The 26,776-nt window shown below is 45.5% G+C and overlaps 1 protein-coding gene across 1 annotated transcript; it reads right to left on the minus strand.

The window, feature by feature from the left end:
• Window positions 1-6: 6 nt before the first annotated feature.
• LOC115456767 (kelch-like protein 21) lies at window positions 7-26,130 on the minus strand. The gene is made up of 5 exons (XM_030186050.1): window positions 25,355-26,130; window positions 22,774-23,234; window positions 8,840-9,245; window positions 1,952-2,024; window positions 7-1,456 (listed from the first exon to the last, which is right to left on the minus strand). The coding sequence occupies exons 1-5, from the start codon at window positions 25,924-25,926 to the stop codon at window positions 1,145-1,147; spliced, it is 1,824 nt and encodes a 607-aa protein (XP_030041910.1). The 5' UTR covers window positions 25,927-26,130; the 3' UTR covers window positions 7-1,144.
• Window positions 26,131-26,776: the final 646 nt, after the last annotated feature.

Below are 26,776 nucleotides of genomic sequence, written 5' to 3' on the forward strand. Positions count from 1 at the left end.
CCATCCTAAACATTTCATCTCGCTTTACCTTTAAGGCAAGGTACAAATTAAGGCTATTATCTTTTGAAGAGGCCACAAAGTGAAAATTACCTAAATTTTCTTCACCCTCTAAGTGTCCAACTGTGAATAGCAGCCTAGGAGTGCAGAAACATTTCTAGCCATAAATTCTAACACATTTCTTCACTCCATAATTGTATCTATATATAAAAGTGGTGTATAGGTTTCTGGTGTTTAGCTTCACTATTAATTGGGTGCTCTAATACCATCTATCTAGTCACAACAGTATCTGAAAAAAAGTGTTCTCACTATTCACATCCTCTAGATGTGACCCTGCTAACCACATTTGTGGCACTGTGCTGAAACCAGTATATACACAAGATAGTTCTGCAGTAATATAATTAGAGAACTGTTACGTCCTAAAATACAAGTACTTGCATGTTTGGGAAATATGAATACACAGGTCACAAAACATGGAGAAAAAGCAAGACTTCGCACATCAAAAGTGGTGGACAGAACTTAAGGGGGGGGGGGGATTTGCTTCCACACAGCCAGTTCAGGTGGAGTTCAAACATCAAAATGTGCACACTTTTGTTATTTTTTTAAATTAGTGCCACTGCACTGCTGCCAATCCATCAGCACTACCTATACAGCTCACAGGATAACCGACATTAACAGTTCCACCTCTCCTACTAACAAAGTAAATGTCCTCTCTTTCCATCAACATGGGCAAAATTATAATATGTTTTACAGTTATTAAATTAAACCTCACATGCATAACAAGGCAAACGTAGACGTATCAATTTTCAAACGTGTAATGATACATAGCTCAGTGCTTCACTGAAAGATTCTAGTTAGCATGTACTGTACCATAATCAACTTACACAGTAATGCTTGCCCATAAAGTTTTTGGTTCTTTTTTTTTTTAAATACACATCTTTTAATATCTCCTCACGTATTACAGATCCTTCAACAAGAAGCAGAAAGTATATGTCAAGTTATGATGAGAACAGCATTTCTATTTACCAAGAGATGTTTGTCCATCTTTCAGCAAATGACCAATGTCATTTTCTAAATGTTCTTCCAACCCGTTAACATTTCATCAATTTAATGACAATTAGCTTCTGCCTCCAGATTGGTTTTACCATCAATACAATTCATTGAGATTACGATTATGAAAATTGTGGTCATGCCTGTTAAGGTGAATAGCATTTCTCTCATTATTAGCATTATCTAAGCCAGTACTATCAAACCCATACTGCGTGTGTGGCATGAATTGTCGAAATATGCTAACACTGCCATGCCAAAATGTGGGCTGTGGAAGACGCCCCACAATGCTCCAAGTCCTCATCTCTGGGTCATAAGCTTCCACCACATCTGATAGTTCAAATGTATTATCATAGCCTCCAGAGACATAGAGTTTTCCACCAAGTGTGGCTAAGCTTCCTCCAACATGAACCTAAAATGAAACAAAAACACATTTTTGGTCACTATGTACTTCCCACTTGCGGCTTTTCTGGTACTGCAGTGAACCACAGAGAGTAAGATAGACAGGTCTTACAGCAGGAGCAATGGATTAGGAAAACAATATAATCTTACAAAAAAGAAGAGAAGGAAAGAAACAAGTTTCAGAAACTTGGTTAGATGCAGTCTCTTATACAGTACATTAAAAAGCAAATGAAAGGTCAAAATTTCTCATTTATGCCACAAGATATGAAAATGTCTGGAAATACCCTCCATTAAAATAAAAGTCATATGACTACTCAAGATGCTGGTCACAGAAAGACAAAGTTTATTCTATGGAGACTGTGATTGTAAGCAAGTGTTTTATTTAAAAATTACTTGGCATTCTTTAGCTGCTCTGCTTCCTCCCATTAGTCATATAATTACCCATCACTCAATAGAAGGCTGAAAAGAAATGGTTTTTAATTGAACAACCCAAACAACCAAATACCTGATTCATAGATGGGATTTTGTCCCATTCATTCTTTCTTGGATTGTACACATCCACTTCAGCAGAATCATCCCTAAAAAAAAAAAAAAAAAAAAAAAGTGGACATGAAGCAGATAAACCAATAGGAAGAAGGCTGCGACATTAGAATTGCTCAGTCTCTATAAGCCTAAGTCCAACTAGCAAGGCAAATACTGAATTACATCTCTCCATGAAAAGCGAAGATACTTACCTGTAGTAGGTATTCGAGGACAGCAGGCCTTATATTCTCACAAGTGGGTAATGCAATGCTGTGTTGCCCGGTCTGGAGCTAATAAGCTTTAGAGAACTTTGTGGAGTATACGTCATGCTCCATTGTGCATGCACTAGTGCCTAACCACCAGCCGCAAAGGTGGGGTTACCACAGTTAAAATACTACAGCATGAAAAAATAAAATAATAGGAGACAACTCCTAGGGGAGGTGGGAGGGATTGTGAGAATATAAGGCCTGCTGTCCTCAGAGAATACCTGCTACAGGTAAGTATCTTCGCTTTCTCCGAGGACAAGCAGGCCTATTTATTCTCACAAGTAGGGAATCTCTAGCATCCAGGCTCACCGAAACAGTAAACACTGGTCAACTGGGCCTCACAACTGTGAGAACATAACTGAAACTACATACAAACTGAGTGAGAATGCAGCTTGGAACAGAATAAATGGGCCTGAGGGGGTGGAGTTGGATTCTAGAACCCAAACAGATTCTACAGCACTGTCTGTCCAAACCAACTATTATGTCAGGTATCCTGCTCAAGGCAGTAATGAGATGTGAATGTGTGGACTGAAAACCACTTTGCAGCCTTGCAAATTTCTTCAATGGAGGCTGACTGCAAGTGGGCTAGCGACGCAGCCATGGCTCGGACATTGTGAGCCTTGACATGACCCTCTAGAGATTGTGCATTTCCCAATGGTGACCCCCATCCTGTTGGGATCGAAAGAAACGAAAGTTGGGCAGACTGTGGGGCCTTGTCTGCTCCATGTAATGTTTGCAGTGCAAGGTTCTCTCGGCAGGATGGGGATGAAGTCGAGGAAAGAATGTTGGCAAGACAATCAACTGGTTCAGATGGAACTCTGACACAACCTTAGGTAGGAACTTAGGGTGCGTGCAGAGGACTACTCTGTTGTGATGAAACTTATTATAAGATGCATCCACTACTACAGCCCGAAGTTCACCGACTCTACGAGCTGAAGTAACAGCCACCATGAAAATGACCTTCCAGGTCAAGTACTTCAGATAGCAGGAAGTCAATGGCTCGAAAGGAGCTTTCATCAGCTGGATGAGAACGACATTGAGATCCCATGACACGGGTGGAGGTTTGAAAGGAGGCTCCGAGAAAAGCACACCTCTCATGAAGCAAAACAACTAGAAGCTGGTCCAGAGATGGGTTTACCCTCTACATGTTGATAAGCACTAATTGCACTGAGGTGAACCCTTACGGAGGGTCTCAAGACAAGATTCAGAAATGTGTAGAAGGTATTCAAGCAGGTATTCGGCAAACCTCCTCCATTTGAAAGAACACCACCTCTTAATGGAATCTTTTCTGGAAGCCACCAAGACCCAAGACACACCCTCTGACAGACCCAAAGAAGCAAATTCTAGGCTCTCAACATCTAGGTTGCGAGGGCCAGAGACTGAAGGTTGGGATGCAGAAAAGATCCCTCGTTCTGCATGATGAGGGTCGGAAAACACTCCAATCTCCACAGTTCTTCGGAGGCTAACTCCAGAAGAAGAGGGAACCATATCTGCTGTGGCTAGTAAGGTGCAATCAAGATCATGGTCCTGTGGTCTTGAGTTTCAGCAAAGGCTTCCCTATAAAAGGAATGGGAGGATACACATACAGACGACCTGTCCCCAATGCAGGAGGAAGGCATCCAACGTAAGCCTGCATCCTGGAACAAAACTGAGGGACTTTGTGATTCAATTGAATGGCAAAGATTCACTGAAGAGGTGCTCCACACTCAGAAGATCTCGCGGACAACACCTATGTTGAGAGACCAGTTGTGTGGTTGCATAACCGTGCTCAGCCTATCAGCCAGACTGTTTTTTTGCCAGTCAGATAAGTGGCCTGCAGGAACATGCCATGTTGGTGAGCCCAGCGTCACATCTGGACAGCCTCCTGACACAGATGGTGTGATGTAATACATTGATTGCAACCTGTTTGAATGAGCACAATTTGGTTGGACAGCCAATCTCTGAAAGCCTTTACAGCGTTCCAGATCACCCGAAGCTCAAGACTGATCTGAAGACCTATTTCCTAGCGGGACCAGGGTCCTTGAGTGTGAAGCCTATCTACATGAGCTCCCCAACCTTTAGGGAGATGAATCCATCGTCAGAACCTTTTGAGGCTGGATTTGGAATGGTAGTCTCCGAGTTAAATTGGATCGAATGGTCCACCAGAGGAGAGAGTGAACAAGCTCTGCAGGCACTTAAATGACATCTGCTAGATCTCCCATAGCCTGACACCACTGATAGGCTAGGTTCCTTTGGGCAGATCTCATGTGAAGGCAGGTCATGGGTGTCACAAATGTGGAAGTCATGTGGCACAGCAACCTCAACATCTGCTGAGCTGTGACCTGCTGCGAGGCTCAAACCTGAGAAGCCAGAGCAACTAGTGTCCGCTCTCGGTCCTAGGAGAAAGGCGCAAACCTGCTGTGTATCGAGCAGGGCTCCAATGAATGCCAATTGTTGAGCACGGCAAAGATGGGACTTGGGGTAGTTTGTAACGAACCCTAGAAGCTCTAGCACCCAAATAGTCCTCCACATAGACTCCTGAGCACTGTCCTCAGACATGATCTTCACCAGCCAATCGTCAAGGTAAGGGAACACACGGACTCCCAGTCTGCTTAGTGACGCTGTGACTACCATTAGACATTTGATAAATACCTTGGGAGCTGACGCAAGGCCAAAAGGCAACAACATATGGTACTGATAGTGAGGCGTTCCCAGCCAAAATCAAAGATACTTCCGGTGGGGGCTGGAAGTATCAGGATACGAGTATATGCATCCTTCAAGTCCAGAGAGCATAGCCAATCATTTTTCTGAATTATTGGTAGAAGGGTGCCCAAGGAAACCATCCTGAACTATTCTTTGACCAGGAATTTGTTCAAGGCCCTTAGTTCTAGGATGGGACACATCCCCCCCATCTTCTTCTGCACAAGGAAGTACCTGGAATAGAATCCCAGCCCTTCCTCCCATGGTGGAATGGGCTCGACCGCATGGACCTTCAGAAGACAGGAGAGTTCCTCTGCATGTACCTACTCGTGCAGAGCTCTCAGTGGGCAATTTGGAGGTTTTTGAAGCCAACTGAGGGTGTATCCGAGGCAAACTATTTGGAAAACCCACTGGTTGGAGGTTACATGGGGTCACCTTTCAAAGAAAAAAAACTTCAGCCTCCCCCCATCAAGTCATCCAGGATGGACACTTTTACAGCGGCTATGGTCTGCTGGAGCCAGTCAAAAGCTCACCCCTTGCTTTGACTGGGGAGCAGCAGGAGCCTTTGGTGTGCGCTGTTGACAAGAACAAGCACACTGGGGTTGAGCCTGAACAGGCTGATGAGAAGTGGTGGCATAACTACGTCTCAAAAGACCTCCTAGATGAGGAAGCTGATGCAGAAGGCCCCCGGCGGAAGAGAGAAGAGATGGTATCACTGTGTTTCTTGATTTGGTCAGCGACGACCTCAACCTTCTCTCCAAAAAGATTATTCCCCACCCCCCCCCACCCACGGCATGAGGCATCCACCAACCTCCGCTGAACCGACTGTTCCAAGTCAGAAACATTCAGCCATGAGAGTCTGTGCACTGCTATACTTTGAGCAGGGATACAGGATGCCATGTCAAAGGTATTGTAGGCACCCCTGGCCAAGAACTTACAACATGCCTTCTGCTTCATGGCATACAAACTCGGCTTGCTCTGGTGAGAGACAGTCCGCCAACAGCTTGCTCACAGAGTCCCGCAAGTACACATTTGTAAGAGTTGGTATGATTGGATACAGGACACGAGCATTGAGGCCCAGAACATCTTCCTCTCAAAAGAGTCCAAGGTACTAGCTTCTCTGCCTGGGGGTACAGAGGCATAGTCTCTAGAACTCCTGGCTCTTTTGAGAGCAGATTCCACCACCACAGAATTATGAGGCAACTGGGGCCCATCAGAACCAGGTGTGCTGTGGATCCAATACATGGTGTCAATCTTCTTAGGCAGGACAGGGGCCTCCCTAGGAGAGGACTCATAGTCCAGGACCTCGAGCATCTTAGCCCTGGGCTCGTCCTCCACTTCCAAATGAAATGGAATAGTCTCAGCTATTTCCTTTACAAAAGGAGGGAACAAAAGTCTCTCTGGAGGAGACTTTCTCCTTTCAAGTGGAGGGGAGGGTTCAGAGGGGATGCATAGGATTCATACTCCGAAAACTACCTTGGATCCTCCTCCGACTCCCATCAGCATTCCTCGTCAGTGTCAGACAAACGCCACATGATAGGGCCAAACTGTGCCTGCCTTGACTTAGAAGAGCCATGTCCCCGAGAAGGGAGTCAAGGAGTCAGCTCCTGCCTTGACTCCGGCAAAGCTTCCTCCACTGATGTCAAGGGGGTACTGGCATGGGTGCTAGTTGACGTTGGAGGCCGCATCGCAGGCCAAGAGCCAAGCAGGGCTGCAACGGGAGATAGGGTAGGCGCAAGCGCACCCCCCCCCCCCCCCCCGGATACTGATGCACACCGTTGCAAAAGGCCATCCAGCAGCTCGGAGCAAGGCCCGGAACCAGGAAAGACTGAGGTGCCGGCTCAGAACTGATGGAGCTGAGACAGGAGTCAAGTCCTGGCTACCTGGAGACAGACGCAGCGGTACCTCCTGAATAGAGGGGGAGCAATCCTTCTGGCGCCAATGCTTCTTGGGTGCCAAATCCCTCAATGGCCCAGAGCTCCTGGTCAAGCATGACCGATGCCAATGCTTCTTCGTCTTCACCTGAAGCTCGGTGTCGAGACTCCTTGGTGCCGAGGATGGCGTTGAATTCTCACGTCCAACGCTGGTCAGTCCCGGGGGCCCTGTGCAGCAGCTGGTGTCGAGACAGGTGGAGACCCACCCGATGCACTACTGCTTCCAGCGTCTATGGGTCTCAAAGCAGCCATATGGCAGATGCTCCCGATGTGGTCTTCGACATTGATGCCACCGACCTCGATGTAGACATCGTGGACTCAGACTTGGTTCCAAAAATCCTCTCGCGTTGAGCCTCTCTGGCAACCTGAGTTTTCTTCTACAGTCCTCTGCACTGACCACTAGGCTACTCCAGGATCCTGCTTGCTTCTCTAATAGGACTGGCCCTAACATCTGAAGCTGTCATTGAGGCTGGTATGTACTGTTTCTTTCATATCTTTGGGGGGGTGGGAGGGGGTCATGCCTTAATCCCTCCAGTGGTCATTTGGTCGTTTAGGGCACCTTTTGGTCGTGACAAACAGGTCTAGCCAAAACATCTTAATTTTGGCCCTAGATGTTCTCATTTTGTTCCACTATTGCAGAAAAACATCTGTTGGTGCCGCCCTTACCCCGCACAAAACACACCCCCTTGAAATTTGGATGAACTGTGGAGCAAAACATCCAAACTAGGGGTGTTGAAAATTGCAACTTGGACATTTGTTCAGAGAAAAACGTCCTTCTGCCAACCTTCTGATGTTTTTTGGACTTGTTTTGAAAATGAGCCCCTTTATTTATATGCTGCAACCTGAAGCACGAAGTCAACTGGTTTAATATTAAATACACATGCAATGTAATTGATGAACAAATATAAAGACCAAAAAGGATCAGCACCTCCTTCAATTAACTGTTCCTTCTCATTACGGGGAATGTGCCTTATCCCAGTGAGCTTTTATAATTTGCTCCTTACTGTAGCTCACATCTAGATAAAAAAAAAATCACAGCCCTACAAATCTTCTCCATAGAGGCTGATCTCAGGTGAGCTACCAAAATTGCCCATGACAGATATTGTGAGCCTTGACATGACCCTGTAAGCCTGCTTAGGTATAAACAAAGAAGCTGCAGTACATTTCACAATGGCAGTTCCAGATTTATTGAAATCAAAAGAACCAAAAAAGTTGGTCAAATTAAACAGCTTGTGTCAACCAAAAAAGCTGGGTGAACTTGAGGGCTTTTGTCTGCTCTAAGACGACGACCAAAACTCTCTTGCAAATCAGAAATGCATACAGCATGTTCACCAACATGGGCATGCAGATTAGGGGGGGGGGGGGGGGGGGGGGGAATTGGCCAGATCAACCAAAGGAAGCCCTCAGATTCTTTTGCACACAAATCCAATTTGTTGAAAAATTGTGTGCGTCTGGGGGACGGTACTACTCTAATGCACTTGGAAATCAAGAACATACACATTTGATCAGGGCTGTGGAATCCGAGTTGGAAGCAATTTAGGTTGGAGTCAATAAAATGTACTGACTCGGGCCTCAAAATAAACACTTAGGGCTCCTTTGTGGTAGCGATTCCGGCACGGCAAATGTGACAAAGCACATTCAAATCCTATGGGCTTTGCTGCATCTGCCATGCTGGAATCACTACTGTGGCTTGGCTTTGTAAAAGGAGCCCGGAATCACTACTACAGCTTTGTAAAAGGAGCCCTTAGTGTATTGAATATTTTTGTTTGGCAGCATTTTTTTTCTTCAGGTTCCAAGTTCAAGCTTCAAATAAATATATTTTATAGTCTATTAATTCTAATTTTATACATAAAGAAACAGCAAAATCTCTCTTAAATACTATACACAGTAGCAATTGTCGGACAATAGAAAAATAGAGAAGTTGGATGTTTAGTGTTAACTCCACAGCCCTGCATATAATTAAAAGCAATCTCGAAACAAACCGTTTCTCACCTTACAAAATATATGAGCCCATTGAGTGTTACAGCTTTTGGTGCAAAAGACCAAGGTGGCAAGTGTCCACAGTTCAAGAGGGACCATAAATCAGTCTCTGGATCATAACACTGTATAACCATGGCATCCTTGCCTTCAAGGGAGCCAATAGCATAGAGCTTCCCTCGACAAGAAGTAGTTGAGCAGTTGTCCATCGGGTATAACATAGGCTGCAATGCCTCCCAGGCATCTATAGTATGATCATAGCGTTCTGTGCTGTCTGCGCCTATAACGTAAAGCAAGCCTTTCAAAACTGTTGAGCTGTGATACTCCCTTGGTTTCAGCATCGGAGACACCTCTGTCCACTCATTCACACTGGAGTTGTACCGCCATACATAATTGTAGAGTCTGGAACCATCAGACCCACCTAAGAGAAAGCATTTCAAAAACATTGTTAGCCTTAAACGTAACTCCTGGTAAGTAGTTATTTCCTACTCTTGCCTCACTACAGATGTTTTTAAAGTTAAAATTAGCAATGTACAGCCATACGTTTATGTTTTGACACCCTTGTTTGACACTGTATGTTTCAATGAATCCCTGAGTGAACAGAAGTTGATGCAGCTTTTACATGCAATGCTGTGATAAAGGCTGTTGACCCTCCTCCTGATTTCCACTATTACTACATGGAATAGTTTCTGATCTTTAAAACAAATATTAGGCAAAGGGAACCAGAGTAAAATCCAAAAGTTTTGAAATTGTGTCATTTATATAAACAACAAAAGTTACTTTTTCACATGGGTGATACAGGTAATTCCCTCCTCAAGCACCATCTTTAGCAGCAATAATTGAAACCAAGCAATTCCTATAATTTGATATCAGTCTTTCACATTGTTGCTGAGGAAACTTAGCTACAGTTTTTTTTTTTTGCAGAACTACTTTAAATAAATATTTGTAGGTTTTCCTCTCAACCCCTGCCCCCCCCCCCCCACTCCAACTGACTCCTCCTTGTCCTCCCTTGTTGACAGATATAGGCCACCACTGTGGCATTGTCTGATATGATGCGAACTGATTCACCCAACAGCAAGTGGCGAAACACCTGGAGAGCCAGCAGAATTGCTCTGGTTTCCAAAAGGTTAATCGAGTAAGACCTTGAGCATACTGCCCCTGACAGTGAGCTCCCCAGCCCCTGATACTGGCATCTGTTGTGACCACTATCCATCTCAGCTGATCTAAAGGCATTCCCTTTGGAGCCACCAGCAGAGGCCGCCCATCACCTGCGCTGGGAGGGACAATTTTTACTGCAAAGAATTCCTCTGCAGAGACCACCTGGAAAGCAGAGACTTTTGAAGAGGCTTCATGTGCACCCTTGCCAGGGCACAACCTCTATCGTTGCCGCCATGGAACCCAGTACTTGAAGATAATCCCTTACACTCAGTACAGAGGACTGTAACAACAGGCAAATCTGAGACTGCAACTTCAGGATATGGACCAGGGGAAGAAGAACCTGACCCTGCCAAGTATTAAAGCACACCCCCAGGTACTCTAGTGACCGAGACGGCTGAAGACAACTTTTCTGAGAATTGACTACCCAACTTAGGGACTACAAGAAGCGTACCACTCGGTCCGTGACCTGAACAATCTCCTGATATGACTGATCTGATCAATCATCCAGGTAAGGATGAACTAGAATGCCCTCTGTTCTGAGAGCTGCAGCCACCACCATCACCTTGGTAAATGTATGAGGGGCTGTCGCCAGACCGAAGGACAGTGCCCAAAACTGATAATGCTTGCTCATCACTGCAAAGCACAGAAAACGTTGATGTGTGGTCCAAATAGGAATGTGCAGATAGGCCTCTGTCAGATTTAGCGCAGTCAAAAACTCTCCGGCCCGAATGCCAGTGACCGATCGCAGAGTCTCCATACAAAAAGACGACACAGAGAATGACTGACTGCCTTAAGAACTAGGATAGATATAAAAGAACCTTCTTTCTTTGGGACGAGGAATTAAATAGAATACTGACCCTGTCTGAGCTCTGAAGAGGGAACTGGACAAATTACTTGAAGGGCAAAAAGCCTTTGGAAAAGAGTTTCTCTGACCACCCTCGCCTTGAGATAAGAGCAGCAGGGAGACTCCAAGAAGGCGTCTGGCAGAGGACATGCAAACTCTAAAGCGTACTCTTCTCGAATGAATAACCTCTATAACCCACTGGTCGGAGGTCATCTGGGCCCACTTCCAATAAAACTGCGCTAAGCGAGTTCTGATGGGAATCAGCAGCTGGGCCCGCAAATCCTGATTGCTGAAGACGAGAGGAAAACGGGAAGGAGGTGCCTGTTTCCCTACCTCCTCTTCAATTACCCTGAAAGAACCGAGTCCTCTGAAAAGAACCTGGACCGCTGAACTGGAGCCACTCTGCCTGGTCTATACTGACAAAATCTCAGCCCCTACCGCAGCCCAAGACTACATCACACCCAAAACCTCTAGGGTGATCCTCAGGCAATCTCTGGCTCTTAGTCTCTCCCAGATTGCAGACCAACTTGTCTAGTTCATCACCAGAGAACCCTTAAAAGGAAATCTACTAAGTTTAGACTTACAAGCCGCACCTGCTGACCAACCCCGTAGCCAAAGAGACCTACATGCCACCACACTTAAAACCATAGACAGAGGAAGCTCTCAGCAAAATCAGAAAAACATCCGCCAAAAAGGCCAAACCCATCTCAAGTCACTTCTGTATCTATAGCCAACTAATCATCCGAACAGCAATCCAACACCTTCTCAGACCACCGAAAGCAAGATCGCTACGAAAGAAATCACAAATAGCTGCCTGCACAGCCAAAGCAGAGACATTAAAGCTACTCGATTCTATATAGCGATCCTGAACATCCTTAAGGGCAGTACAGCCATTCACGGGAACCGTATTCCTTTTAGTAACAGCAGAGACTACAACGTCCACCACCAGCGGCTTCAGAAGAGATTTATCGGAGTCCGGAACCGGATGAAGATACATCATAGACTTAGTGGGATGAAAGGCAGAATCTGGCACATCCCACTGTGGTTAATATCCCTAATATCCTGGTGCATAGGAAAGGTCTTACCTGGCCTTCGAATGCCATTCACGAGGTCAACCTCCCATCCCTCTACAGCAGGGGACTCCTGCTCCTCAAAACACAAGGTAGTGGAAATTAGAAATGAGCTTCTGTAAATCCTCTTTATGGAAAATTCTCAGGGTGCTCCTCCATTGAAAGAGCTTCAGCTCCTGAATCAACCTGATCAAAATCCTCAGCCATCTGCCCTTCAGAGAAAAAACTCTGGCTCCTCAAGAGATGGCATCTCCTGGTCTGGATCAGAGGCCAAGTCCTCCTCCAGATCCCAGGACCAACTGACCCTCAACAGGCCTCTTGACAGGAGCTTCAGGAGAGTTAGATTTGTGAAGCAGAAAAGCCTGATACATCTGCAGCACAAATTTAAGGGAGAACCCTGATACATCTGCAGCACAAATTTAAGGGAGAACCCCCCCACTTCAGATGCTGCTAGCATTACAGACAAACTCCCTCAGGCAACCCTGGAGGCAAGGAAGCAGGCTGGGACGTCAAGACAAATGGAGACAAAATGGTGGCATTTCTTGCCAAAACCAGAGCAGACTGTACTACACTCGAAATGCCCAAATCGGAACCCTGAGACACCAGCACAGAATACTTAGCCGCACCTGCCTCAGACTAAATATTCACCGTGGTGTAATACTTACAGCAACCACTCACTCCAATGTCCCGCCAGACATATAGAACAGCGGCGGAGTTTCTCTGCCATGACACTGGGAACGCTTTTGTTTTCAATAAACTCTTGAGGCGCAAAAAAGGAAAAGGGAAGGCCAGTCGCAAGGAAAGGAGAAAGAGCTGCCTTGCTTGCACCAAAAACAGCAGCTGATCGCTGAATTCTCTTTATTTTTTGGAAGCTGCCTCTCCCTGCCTACATGTCTCTTCCCCCAGAGACTGAGGCACAACCAATTAACAACAGGGCATCACTCCGATACTAGGGAAGACATGTGACATCCCCGAAGCTGCTAGACTCCCACAGACCTCAGCCTCCACCAACAGGCAACAACCCGGATGCACAGCAGAAAGTAAGAAATACCTGAAACAGGAGGTATCCTTTGCTAAGTCTTAACCAAACAGAGAAAGAGAAAATAGCAAGGAATGAGACTGAAGGGCTCACTACCTTCCACCTGCTGGAGACTGAGAATACTGGATCTCTCTCTAGAGTCACAGTTTTCAGTTTCCACCTGCTGGAAGGCGTGCACCCATCAGTCACATACATTCTGGGCCGGTCCAGAGGTAGGCTAAGGAATTAAGAGTTTAAACTGAGTATGGGCAGAGATGAGTAACCAATGTTCCAGACAGAGAAGTGGAGAGACGAGTAACCAATGTTCCAGACAGAGAAGTGGAGAGACATGATCAAAGCGTTTATAGCGATGAAGAAGGCAGACCCGCAGTAGACTGGACCAGTTAAATGCGTTTGAGTAGAGGGGAAGGCCAGCATACAATGAATTACAGTAGTCAATATGTGTAATTGCTCAACAAAGAAAAGGAGAATGGATAATGGAGAGTGAGAATAAAGGGCGAGGGGCACAGATGCGATGAAGAGTGAAAAAAGGCTTTAAGGACAGTGTTTATTTGGACTTGGGGAATAATTCTAACAAAAAGGTATAGAAGGGACAACTCAGTAAAAGAAGCGAAAATAGGACAAAAAAAAAAATCCTGTGAGGGAAGGCACCTTATAAGCAAAAAACGAACACAGTGAAGAGGAACACTAACAGATGAAACCTCTCCACCACAGAATGAAGAAAGATTGTTGATCCTGAACTCAAAACTTGGGTGGGAAGGCACACATGCATGTGCAGTGGGAGCACTGCCTCAAACTCTTAAAGGGGAAGTATATTAGGCAGCATTTCCACACTGGACTCCATGGATGACATCACCCACATGCGAGACTTATACGGCCTGCTTGTCCTTGAATGTATTTCAACAACTTTTCTTTAATCTCTTCTGGAATTCTCTTTGATCATGACAACATTCTTGTAGAAATTTTGTTGTGGTTACTTCACTCTCATGGTAAGATTTAATATCTAGTGAGGTTTAGATACAACAGGGCTGGCTGCAATTCTGTTCTATCAGCTTAATCTAATTATCAACTAAAAATTTGGTCAATTTGTTGATTAGTAACCAAGTGGTCAGTTACTTTTCACATGGATTTTGTTCTTTATATAAATGAATGTAGTAATTAAAAAAAAAAAAAAAAAAAAGTTACAATAACGGAAAATCAGGAGGGGTAACAACATTTTGACATGACTGCAGCACAAGCAAGCATGACATCTTTCTGTAAATTCAATGCACTATTCATCTGCCAATTTTAACAGTTTTGAAATAAGAAAACAGTGAATATGGGAAGTGCAAAAATTGGGATACCCTGTTCAGCCAGTACTTTGTAATGTGTCCTATAGCACAAAAAGCATCTTAACATTTCCTGTAGCCAGATTAAGAACATGTTTTCAATTTGCATTTGAAAAAAAAATCCTCTTCATGCTCCCCACAGATTCATTATTCTTCAAATCTGGAGACTATTAAACCATTAAAAAAACAAACAAACCTTTTCTTTCCTGTAAGCACTATGATGATTTGGATTATCCTGCTGAAAAATCCAACTCCTCTTCAGTTTCACCGACTGTAGGACACTAGCTTCTAAAATAGGTTAATATTACTCCTGGGGGAATTCTGCGCAAAATGTTTGATAATCCTGCAAAATTCTGCATTATTTGTAGTTTTTGCATAGATTTTCCCCCTCAAAGCCTGAAAATCCCTGTCTTTTCCCTCCTCAGCTCCAGCCTCCTTAGTTCTATCTTACTAAGTCCCAACAAAACCCCTCCCATGTGCAGTACCCCCACTTCTCATAGGCACTCACTCGCACTTCTTATTCTCTCTCCCACCTTTCCTATAGCCAGCACTTGCTCTGCCCCCACCACTATGTGGCACACACACTGCTCACTCTGCCTGCACCTGCCCCCTCCCCACGTGCCACTCGCCCTGCACCCACCCCCCCAGGGCACATCAGCCAGCATCTGCTATTCTCTCCCCCTCCCCCACAGAGGTCACATGGCAGGATGATGGCGATGAGAACTCCTGCACATCGGGTCACTTCCTCCTCCTCTGCCAGCTTAGACCTACTCATGAGGATGTGTATCCAGCCCAATTTTCTTTATTTATTTTTGTTAAATCTAAGGTGGGATTCTTAACCCAGTCAGGCTTTAGAAATATCTACAATAAATATGCATGAGACAAATTTCAAAAAGTGTGCCATGAGGACTGGGTTGAGAACTACTGTCCTAGACCAGTCCAAACTGACAGTTTCACCTTACCAGCAGATGGAAGCAGAGAGTCAACCATTTTAGTGACAATCGCCAACACAGGGAGTAGTGCAACCTGGAATGTCTCAGTATGCTAATGCCAAAGCCAACCAAGAACCAAAAAAGGAAGCTACATACAAAAATATACCTACCACACCTGCAACTGGGGAACCCTTCTGCAGACCTCAAAGAATACTCAAGAAATGTATAAAGAACTAGGACAGCCAGACCTGAAGGCTTCTCTAATTTTGCTGTCTTCTGGTGCATCCTGGAATGGTCTAGATTAGGAGTAAGTTTCACCTTATGTTGCTAGGCCAGTACAGACTGATGTAATGTACCAGTGCTCTATCCATCAGGGTGGAAGATAGTGTCCCTTGCAAGACTGTTGTTCACCAATCTTGTAATGCTTTACAAATGGTTCTTGTTGCACTATGTTGCTACTCTACAGATATCCTTACAGTTAGCTGCCTGAGCTTCTGACCAGAAGTTGCCCAAGCTCTAGTCGAATGAACTGGCAAACTCAGGATGTGAGCTACTTCTATTGCCTCCTTAATCCACCAGGCAATTGTTGACTTCAGAGCTGCCTCCCCTTCGCATGGACGATGAAACAGAGTGCCTGACTTCTAAAAGGAAAATCATCAAGTACTGTAGGATCACTCTGCGATCATCCAGATTACGAAGTCAGAGCAGAGCCCAACTGTACTCTGAGAATGTCAGAAGCAAAACTATCTAATTCAGGAGAAGGGGAGAAACCACCTTAGGAAGGAAGGAAGGTAGCATCTTGATGGAAACAGTCAGCTGAAGAGGACCCCTGCAGGAAAGACTCTGTTGCTCAGATACCCAAAGACAAATCCTTCAGCAAGACCAATTTAAAAGGTGGATTGACTAGGGCCTTCAGGACCAAGCTGCGGTCCCAAGGAGGCATAAACATAGTAAATGACAACAGAGAAAGACCTGTACGGTCCATCCAGTCTGCCTAACAAGATAAACTCTTATGTGCATACCTGACTTTGTTGTATCTGCCATTTTCAGGGCACAGACCGTAGAAGTCTGCCCAGCACTAGCCCCGCTTCCTACCCACTACCCCTGCCACCCAATCTCCGCTAAGCTTCTGAGGATCCATTCCTTCATGTTTATCCCACTCATTTTTTAATTCCGTTACCGTTTTCATCTCCACCACCTCCGGCGGGAGGGCATTCCACATATCCACCACTCTCTCCGTGAAAAAACACTGACATTTTTCTTGAGTCTGCCCCTCTTCAATCTCATTTCACATCCTCTAGTTCTACCGCCTTCCCATCTCCGGAACAGGTTCGTTTGCGGATTAATACCTTTCAAATATTTGAATGTCTGTATCATTATCACCCATTTCTCCTGTCCTCCAGGGTATACACATTCAGGTTAGCAAGTCTCTCCTCATACGTCTTGTAACGCAGATACCATACCTTTTCTGTAGCTTTTCTTTGCACCGCTTCTATTCTTTTTATATCCTTAACCAGATACGGCCTCCAAACACAATACTCCAGGTGAGGCCTCACCAATGACCTATACAGGGGCATCAACACCTCCCTTCGCTTGCTGGTCACACCCCTCTCTATACAGCCCAGCAAACTACGAAACAGGGAAGGAATCTGCTTAATCGCCCACAAGAACCAGCTTGCATCCTGCTGTATTGCAAGGGAGAGCCCTTTGATTTTACCTCTGAAGCACAAAAGGGCTGCCAGTTCAACCTTCAGGTAATAAAGGGCTAATCCCGGCACAAGACCTCGCTGTGAAAATGCCAGATGGTGTGCAGAGTGGAGCCTAACTTTCAAAGGTCTGCCAGACACAGATATATGCTAAAAGGAAGTGAAGGAGTGAAAACAAGGTTGCAACAGAGGCCACGCATTTCCTCTGTTTCAGGTGCTGCCTCTCAATGGCCAAGCTATAAGCCAAAGGGATCCTGATCCTCCATTAGAATGGGTCTCTGCTGCTTGAGCTAGAGCCAGAGTCCTCTTGGGAGCACCAACAACCAAACTAGGTTTGTGTATCACAGATGCCAGGGCCAATCTGGAGATATCAGATTACTAGAAAGGGATGAGGAGTAGCTCCTTTTCTGAGGACCTGACCGATCAAGGACCACAGGGGAAAGACACCGATTCCAGACAGGAGAAGGTTATCGACCCTGCTAAACCCCGATCCTTCCTGCAACTGAAGTGCAAACACTTCATGTTCTGGCTAGAGGCCATCAAGTAAAAGCAAGGAATTCTCCAATGATCCACTAGGATCTGGAAGGCCGAGGAACTAGACTCCCATTCTCCAGGGCCCAGAGTATCTGTTAATAAAATCCACTTGCACATTGTGAGAGTAGACAATGTGAGCTGCCAAGATCACCTCAGATGGCATACTGCCCAGGACCTGCTGCGCTCCTAGCCCAACTTGCTTGCTGAAGCATGACACCACACTTGCATAGTCTAAACACCTGCACTGTTTCTCCCCTGAAGAATCAGCCAGAAATGTCTGACGGCCAAACAAATGGCCTATCCCTCTAGATGACTGATACTTCAGCTTCAGGAGGCTTTCAGTGGGGACAAAGCCCCTACACAACCTGTTCCAGAAAGTGAATCCCCAGCCTACCATTGGTGGTGAGTACCGCCCAATCTGGAGGAGACCCTTGAGCAGATGGCACTAGAGAGCCCCACCCCCACCAGGTGATTTTTTTGGGGGGAAACAGAGGAATCCAGATCTCAAATTGCTGAGATGGGGGGGGGGGGGACCACCAACGGGGGCTGTTATGGAACAAAGCAGCTATAGGTACTCACAAGCCCAGGGAGCCCACTGCACACAGAATATTCTGAGCGCAGAACTTGTTCACATATTCCTAGGTTTGACACCATTCCACGCTTGGTGTTAAAGTAGCCCAAGGTACTCCAACCTACGTGAGGGCACCCAGTGACTCAGCATAATTCACTTCTCATCTGATGCATTCAAAGAACAAACACCTGAAAAGGGAAGAGGGTTCACCCCTCTCAAATCTACCCTGAAGTTGGCTAAAATCAGCCAATCCCCCAAGTAGGGCTTGCGTAGATAGGCTATCACTACCACCTTTGAAAAGATTCTCAGAGCCATGGCCAGTGCAAACAGGATAACTCAAAACTGGAAATACTGTCCTAGCACAGAAGGTTTTTGTGCTAAGCCCTGATCGGAATATAGAAATAGGTCTCAAAAAGATCCAATAACTTCAGAATTCCCCACACCTGATTTTTATTTGGAATATTTGATAACCCTGAAAGGTCTGTACAACATGCTAAAGAACTATTTGAGAGGCAGTTGAATCTTGCTGTCATGGGAATCCTAAACAGCAGAGCTGACCCCCAATAGGATGGTAGCCTTCTTGATGATCGCTGTCACCAAACATCCGCTCTAGGGAGGTGCAGCAACTTATCCACATTCTTGAGCAGGAGACGATAAAGTCTGCTCATGAACTTAGAGCCCTAAACAACACCATCCAGCACCTCCCAACTCTGTCAGAACTATCTATGAGAGCACAATGGAAGGGGAAGGCCTTAGTACTGTGCAGACCCTCAAAAATGTGATCCCTTCCCCAGGCTTTCTCCCTTCGGGTAGAGAACAAGTGAAAAGCCTTATGAAATCTGACCAGTGGGGCATCTTCCTCAGGAACTGAGACCCTGCTAGAGACTCTGGCCCATTTTGAAGCTCAGGCAAAGCCCCCCCCCCCCCCCCCCCAACAAGGCCCTGGGTTCCCCCTAAAAGCTGCAAAGGTTAGTATGCAACCTTTTTTGCCCAGGAGTCCGAACTTTTTTTTTTTTTACAATAGATTTTTATTGTAAATAGAATACAGAAAGGTGACAGCACCCCAGCAAAAACAGTACAAAATACAAGAATATTCTCAAATAAAGGCAATGTAGAATTAACCCCCCCACACCAATCCCCATCCCCTTAAACCCTTTCCTCTAAACTTGTACAGCGCTGCGTAACCCTGGCAGCGCTATAGAAATGCTAAGTAGTAGTAGTAGTATAGCACCATAATTTTACCGCCTACAACTAGGATCCAGGTACTCTTCAGCATCCCAGAACCAAGTATCTCCCCCCACTTCCAACCCACCCCTTCTAAAAAAGAGTTCACAAGTTGTAGCAAATAGTCCAGGTGAGTCCGTTCATCAGCAGCTGAAACAAAACGTCCCAGATATATGGCAGTCATTTGCTCCATTTCTTCACGAAGCTTCACTTCAAGCTCAATCTAAGGGCACTGGGCCCTCAGAATGCTTCCAGTGAGCCACAATAAAATTTAGCAGCCATCAAGCACATCCGCTTGAAGGCGCTGCCATTTAGGACCCAACCCCAGCAAGCCTCACTTGGGGGTCCAAAAGGAAAACGCCCCACGATAATGGAAATACACTGTTACTGTAGTCCAAAAGTCCAGTATAGGCCTATATGTCCACCAAATATGTAGAAAGGTGCCTTCCCACACCTTCAGACATCAGACACTGTGGGGAACATTTTATGAATTTTCACAGGGGTGTAATACCATCCAGTAAGAATCTTACAAGCATTCTACTTCAGCAGTACACAAGGAGACGCTTTTTTAAATCTCCAAATGCCATTCAGCCACACTCTTACAACTGAAATCCCACGCCCAAGACTCCATAAAAGCACAGTTCAGAAATTCTTTACTGTGTAAAACGATACAGAATTTAATAGCCACTCTGAGTTTCCCCAAACCCTGCCAAAGATTCTTAAGATGTTCAGTGTCATCTAGATCGTCCTTTAACCAGCCCTGCTGCAATATGTATTGTTTAACCTGTAGATATGTGAAATCTTTACTGGGAATATGACATTTCTCCTGCAACTCCAGGAACGTAAGAAGGTCCTCCACATCTAACAAATCCCTAAACCTAAGCAGCCCACCTTGTGCCCAATACTGCAAATTAGTTCTCCCCTGGCCAGCTGAAAAGGCAGGTTCAGTGCTTATATAAGCCAGAGACGAAGAGCGCCGACCTCTACCAAGTTTTGTTATTAAGAAAACTCTGTAAAAAAAAGAGCAGATGGGACACGCAAGTATTATGGGTAACTTGTTGGTTAAACTTGTGAGAATCAGGCCCAAAGACACTCCTCCAATGTGATCCGAGATCCTGAGCTACTGTTCCAGCCTAACCACCGCCGACTGCAAGCCATTCTCCCATAGCGATATAAACTTCAATTTACAAGCCCAATAATACCACAAAAGATTAGGGATCCCCCTCCCTCCCAACTCCATATCCTGCCACAACACTTTCATGTTAAGCTGAGGTCTCCCACCCCAAATAAATGTCAAGATCTCACCCTGGAGTGCAATTAAGTCAGTCAACAGAACATTCATCGGCAAAGTTTAGACTAAAAACAATCGTGGAAGCACGTTCATCTTAACGGCTACCATGCAACCCCACAATGATAACCACCCATATACCAATTACACAAATCTCGTTGAAGTAGTTGAAATAGGGGTGTATAGTTCAATGAAATCACCCATGTCCAGTCCCTATGGAACCTGAAACCCCAAATATTTAAAACTATGGATAGCCCACTGAAAGGGAAAGCTCTGCTGCAACCATGTCTCCAGTCAACTCCGATTTATCAAAAACTAGTAAAAAAAAGGCCAGTTTCCGTCAGAAATGAAACGGCGCTAGCAAGGTTTTCCTCGGAGTGTATGTTTCAGAGAGAGTGTATGTGATAGACAGAGTGAATGAAAGTGAGTGTGCTCAACCTCAAGAGCTATAAGCCCTGGATAGTATCCTGGGGAGACAGTCCTACTCAGAAAGAACTGCTGCACCAGTCTAGCCTGGAACATCTCAGTATTTCTCTACCTCCAGCAGATGGTGCAATACTCACCACCTGCTGGTATGGCAACATAACCTGTCAGTATGGACTGGTCTAGCATGATAAGGAACAGCTAAGAATTAAGGTATAAAATACTTTCAACTATTTGTGGTCTTCAGGGTTTTGCTTCCAAACCTATTAATATCACAGAAGTCTGACCCACAATGAGGTATAACCACAAGCAGAAGAACATGTTCTCCCATGCCCGCATGTCAGTTCACACAGCTAAACCACAAGGGAATATTCCATCTTGACATCCAAAAATAAACAACCTGGATAAACACACACGAGTCTGAAATTTGAATTGTACGGATACAAGGCTGGACAAACCCCATATGCCAGGTTGCCAAGGTGACAAAATCAGAATTGGCACCTATGTTTTCCAGTCTGACCATATGGGAAGCTCCACTGGGGCTGCAGAACACAGGAAGCATCAGCAGAAGGCTATTTACTCTTCCATACCCCCCTCCCCTCATCACTGCATCTCCGATGCACTTGTCTGCACCCCCCATTAAGCACAAGCAGAAGGAAAAGCAAACAGATGTCAGGCCACAGCCTCCTCTTCTGCCTCCCAGTATTGAAATATAAAATTTGCACTGCTTGGTTCAAATTTTCCATTCAGCACCAAATCAGCAGAGAAGGATGCAGCCCAATGCACAGCTGCTCTCCTTTCTTTCCACTTGTAATCCTTGCTGTACCAGTGTTGCAGCAGGAGATAGACCAGAGTGTATGTGCTAGGGAGACATATATAGGTAGAGGAGAGAAAGTTGGAAAGATATTTGAATGAATTCAGTCGTGTGGGGGGGGGGGGGGGGGAGAGTCATCAAGAAACGAGTGCTATGGGGGCATATGCAGTGCTCCAGTAACAGCAGCCTAAAGCCTCTCCATTGCTAGATACGCTGCAGGTGGATGGGCATTGGGGAAAGCGGTAGTCTTATCTATTCCTTCACTACTACTCTAACATCACCTCGATCACATTATAAATAACACATTTATAAAATGTTCATAAATTTAAATTCCAATCATACTAGATCTCTCAGCAGCTAAAACTCTAAAGGATAAAATTTATGGATGTAAGAGTGGGCAACCATACAGAGGGTCACAACCCGGTTGAGTTTTCAAGAATTCCACAGTGAACATGCACAATCTTGATTTGCATATACTACTTCCATTGTATACAAATGTACCTCATGTGTATTCACTGTGGAAATCTTGAAAACTCAACTGGGTTGTGGCCCTCTATGCTCATGGTTGTCCATCCCTGGTTTATTAGGATTGATATCTATATCCCCTAGGCACTCCAAGTACAAGATCTTTTCCTGTTACTATACCAAAAATTAAAATACAAGTCATTTTCCACTGAAACGAATAGCGGGTGTGTAGATTGTCAGATATCTATGAAAAGAAGGTCAAAGCAAAATTTGCCTTATGCTACATAATGATCTATTGAACAAAAGCTACACATCTGAAAATGCAAGTAGAAAATTGGTCAGACAATGCAATACCATGTATGTAAACTCATTGATAAAATACTTGTAGAAATGAAGTGTAATGGTATACAAGACCACTAAACCTTAAATGTACCCAATGTCACTAACTTATTACATATGAAAGCCATTTTTTCACTAATTCTGATTTACTTAAGAATGAACATGGCCAATAAAGTTTCACTTCCCAAAATATGTTACCTTGGACTATACATACCAGTGACATAAATGTCGTTTCCCAAAGCCACAATGCTGTAGCCTCCCCCAAGGTGATCTGGGAACTCTGCCAAGTATCTCCACTGTCCTGTGTGGGTATTGTAACAGTCCACAGTGACCAGCTCATCACAGTCCTGGTCACAGCCACCAATCACAACCAGAATTTCAGCCAGTCCAGTTGATGGTCGGGGTCTCATACGCTCACAGGGATAGTCATGGCGATCATACTCGCAAGACTGGAAGATACGGGCCTCACTGATGAGTTTGAGGCAGGGTGGGCAGTAATACACTATCGGGTCACTCTCCACATGAGCCAGCAGGTAGAAGCGACGAATGAAGGGCAGGCGAACATGCTCGAAAAGCTCTGGCCAGAAGTGTTGACGTCTCTTCAAATCAGCTTTTACCCAGCGTAGCACGATCTGGTAGGCTGTCTCCTCCTTATCCACACACAGACGATCGTCACTGATGATGATAATAACAGTCATCTGAATTTACACACTGCCCTTCACCCAGAGGCTCCCAACATGCTTTCTAAATCTGGCATCAGTGAAGAAACATGCAAGTAATCCTCTAGCATGCATTCTAGAGGTGGTATTTTCCACCATCAAGAGCCTGCACAGTAGATAAAGAATGGGAAACAAGCAAAACAGCATTTGAACAAGCTGAATGACTTCCCAAGGTCCCAACATGAAATTAGAGGCCAAACAGCAATTCAACAGGACATTCTTGAATCCTAACCCGGAGGTATTTAATAGGATCACTAAAGTGATCACACTGCTGTGCTTTGGCAGGCTACCTGATTCAGAACCACAGAAACAAGTAAAAAGAGATCAGGAGTCCAGTTTGTGGTGGGGGGAGGGGGAGAGAGGAGGGAAGGGAAGAAGGATGCATTATTTCACCACAGCAAGCCATATTAAATGTATTCATCATTTATAATTTTGTATTCTGTGTATCCTTAAAACCCTGAACAGAAACATTTCATTAGCCCAAATCTGAAACGTCTTATATAAAATATCCAATGTATGACAGCACAGTAATTAATGGAAATATGCAAGCACAATATACACTCTTTCTCCAATTATGTAGGATCCCAAATTAGATCCAACACCCACACAAAAGCTGTGGCAAATAATATATATTTTTTAATTCAGTCTGGCACTTCCAAACCTAAGAATGCCAATTTTAAATTCTCCACACCAGGGCAGTAAAAAGGGAGACTTATTACTGGCTAATGCCATATTATTGCAAAATGATGTATTATGCAATATTTGGTGGGCACAGACCCCACCCTTACTAGAACTGGAGAAATAAATTGTAGGAGCTCATGATTTTGGAGAGTACAGATGCTCATCTTTCATTTAAAAGGAGGAAATTATTTGTCTATTTGGGAGATATACCGTATTTTTCAGACTATAAGATGCACTTTTTCCCCCCCCAAATTTGGGAGGAAAATGGGGGGTGCGTCTTATAGTCCGAAGGTAGAGATTTACCTCCCTCCGAGTTCGGGATCGCGCTCCCCCCCCCCCCCCCCCCCCCCGGCCCTGTCACCACTTCTCCCTACTCACGCGATCTTCCCTGGTGGTCTAGTGACGTCGGGGCAGGAAAGAGCCCCCTCTTTCCTGCCCAGCGCGCTGCTCTCCATCCTCCTGTATGCAGCCTGACGGTCTCGACGAGATTCAAAATGGCCGCAGAGACTTCAATTCTCGGTGGCCATTTTGAATCTCGCCGAGACCGTCAGGCAGCAATGCATACAGGAGGATGGAGAGCAGCGTGCTGGGCTCTTTCCTGCCCCAACGTCACTAGATCACCAGGGAAGATTGCGTGAGTAGGGAGAAGTGGTGACAGGGCCGGGGGGAGGGCGATCCCGAACTGTGAGGGAGGGATTCGGACAAGACGCACCGGAGCACCTAGGTTTTAGAGGAGGGAAAAAAGCAACATTTTTTTTTTCCTATTTCCCTCCTCTAAAACCTAGGTGCGTCTTATAGTCCAAAAAATACGGTATATTCAATCATTGCCTACACAGGTGAATAATAGAGTCTTTAACAGGTTGGCTGTGCACCCTATTAGTTACAGATGGTTCCTTTAGTTCCATGTTGTTACTGTCCTTGGGGTATGGGCGAGTTATATTTGGAAAGTTGGGGGCTTTAAGATGTTTCAGAGGGAACAGCATATGTTAGGGTAACAAGGATTATTTTTTTTTCCAGCTTATCCGATGTAGAAGAAAAAGTTGTGTTGGGGATTGAGAGGTTATTTACTGCATTTGCATCCCACATTTCCCCACCTATTTGCAGGCTCAATGTGGCTCACAATAATCATGAATAGTGGAAATATATTTGAAAACAGACAGTGTTGCAGAAGGTTCTTGGGCAGCATGATAGTAGTATAACAAGCAGATATTGTAAGACACATTGCGTTTGCATTGCTGTTTAATCGATCAATTAAAAAAAGGCGTTTTAAATAATAACGTATTTCTGCTCCCTGAAATGCTGATGCCATTCCAGGTTTTTGTAAGCCACACTGAGCCTGCAAACACTAAATAATCATTACTGCACCCCGGGTTAGTTAGTTTCCGTGCCATTTACCTGATGTATTCCAGGATGCGCTTCTTGGGCAGTTTCTCGAACTCCTTGGCCCGGGCCAGCTCCACGATGTGGGCCAGGATGAAGCGCTTGGTGTTCTCGGCCAGCCCCCGGCAGGCGTAGGCCTCGGCGAAGTCCTGGATCTCCATGCAGTTGCTGACGTCCAGCTGCTGCTCCAAGTAGGCGCAGCAGGCCTCCTTGACCGAGGGGAACTGGAAGAGGTCGGCGGCCTGCAGCAGGAGCTCCACGTTGTCCTGCGTCACCGTCACGCGGCCCGTGTAGCAGAAGTCGAGGAGCAGCGCGAGGGTGGGGGCGGCCACGTCGTGCAGCTCCACGCGCTCGGCCTGGCTCTCGCGCAGCTCGCCCGCGAACATGGCGCGGAAGTAGCGGCTGGCGGCGGCCAGCACGGCCCGGTGGCAGGGGAAGTCGCGGCCGCCCGCCGACACCGTCATGTCGAAGAACTTGCGCTCGGCGCGCAGCTCGCTCAGGCCGCGCAGCAGGTGCAGCGCGTGCGACGCGTCGAAGAAAGGCTGCGAGAGCTGGCCGGGGGTCGGCGGAGAGGTCGCTTCCTCCATGGTGGGGGCAAAATAAAAACCCGATCGGAGGCGGAAGGGTTTCCTACGACAGGATACCGTAAAAAAAAAAAAAAAAAAATCAGCTCCCTCGCGCCGTGGCGCCACTTTTTCTACTCTCTCACTCTCGCAAACCGTCACCTGCGCGAGCTGTGACGGATCATCATAGCAACAACACCAACAGGCCTGTTATAAATAGCGCGTGAGCCACGTGGCCGCCGCTAGCTGCAGACAGGCTGGCTGTGGAGCGCGCGCGCTGTTGTCTCGGTGTACGTCACAAATCAATAAAGCAGCAGCACGGACTGTCACAGAGGGGGGAAGGGGGCCCAGACTTAAAGCGACAGAACTAGCTCTATCTACATAAAGTGCTACTACTACTACTTAGCATTTCTATAGCGCTGTACAAAGTTTAAACATGGGGAAGGACGGTCCCTGCTCTAGAGAGCTTACAATCTAAAGGCACATTCTTAATTTCTTAATATGGTTTGCCTGTAGTTATTAGATTCTGCGATTCAGTACGTTATAAAAGAAATTCAGTAGAAAAGAAAAGAAAATACATAAGCGTTAATATTGCAGGGCTAGGTAAACATACTACTTTCTTTTTTTTAAGTCAAATTCTAAGATACACCATGCTGTATCAGTCCAAAAGGTTCAGCAGCCAAGCATCCTGTTTCAGACCATAGCCATCCAGCTCTCAAGTCCCCAACAGTTGATCCATTCCTTTAATATATCCGTTTTGAGCATAGAGGAAGCGTAGGGGGTCTTTTTCACTAAGTTGCATGATATGCAAACCCATGCCTAAGACAGCATAAAAAAAATTAACATAGGACATATTTTGTTTGTGGGGATAGTG

Source organism: Microcaecilia unicolor, chromosome 13 (assembly GCF_901765095.1).
Source record: "Microcaecilia unicolor chromosome 13, aMicUni1.1, whole genome shotgun sequence".
In the NCBI taxonomy this organism is placed as follows: Eukaryota; Metazoa; Chordata; class Amphibia; order Gymnophiona; family Siphonopidae; genus Microcaecilia; species Microcaecilia unicolor.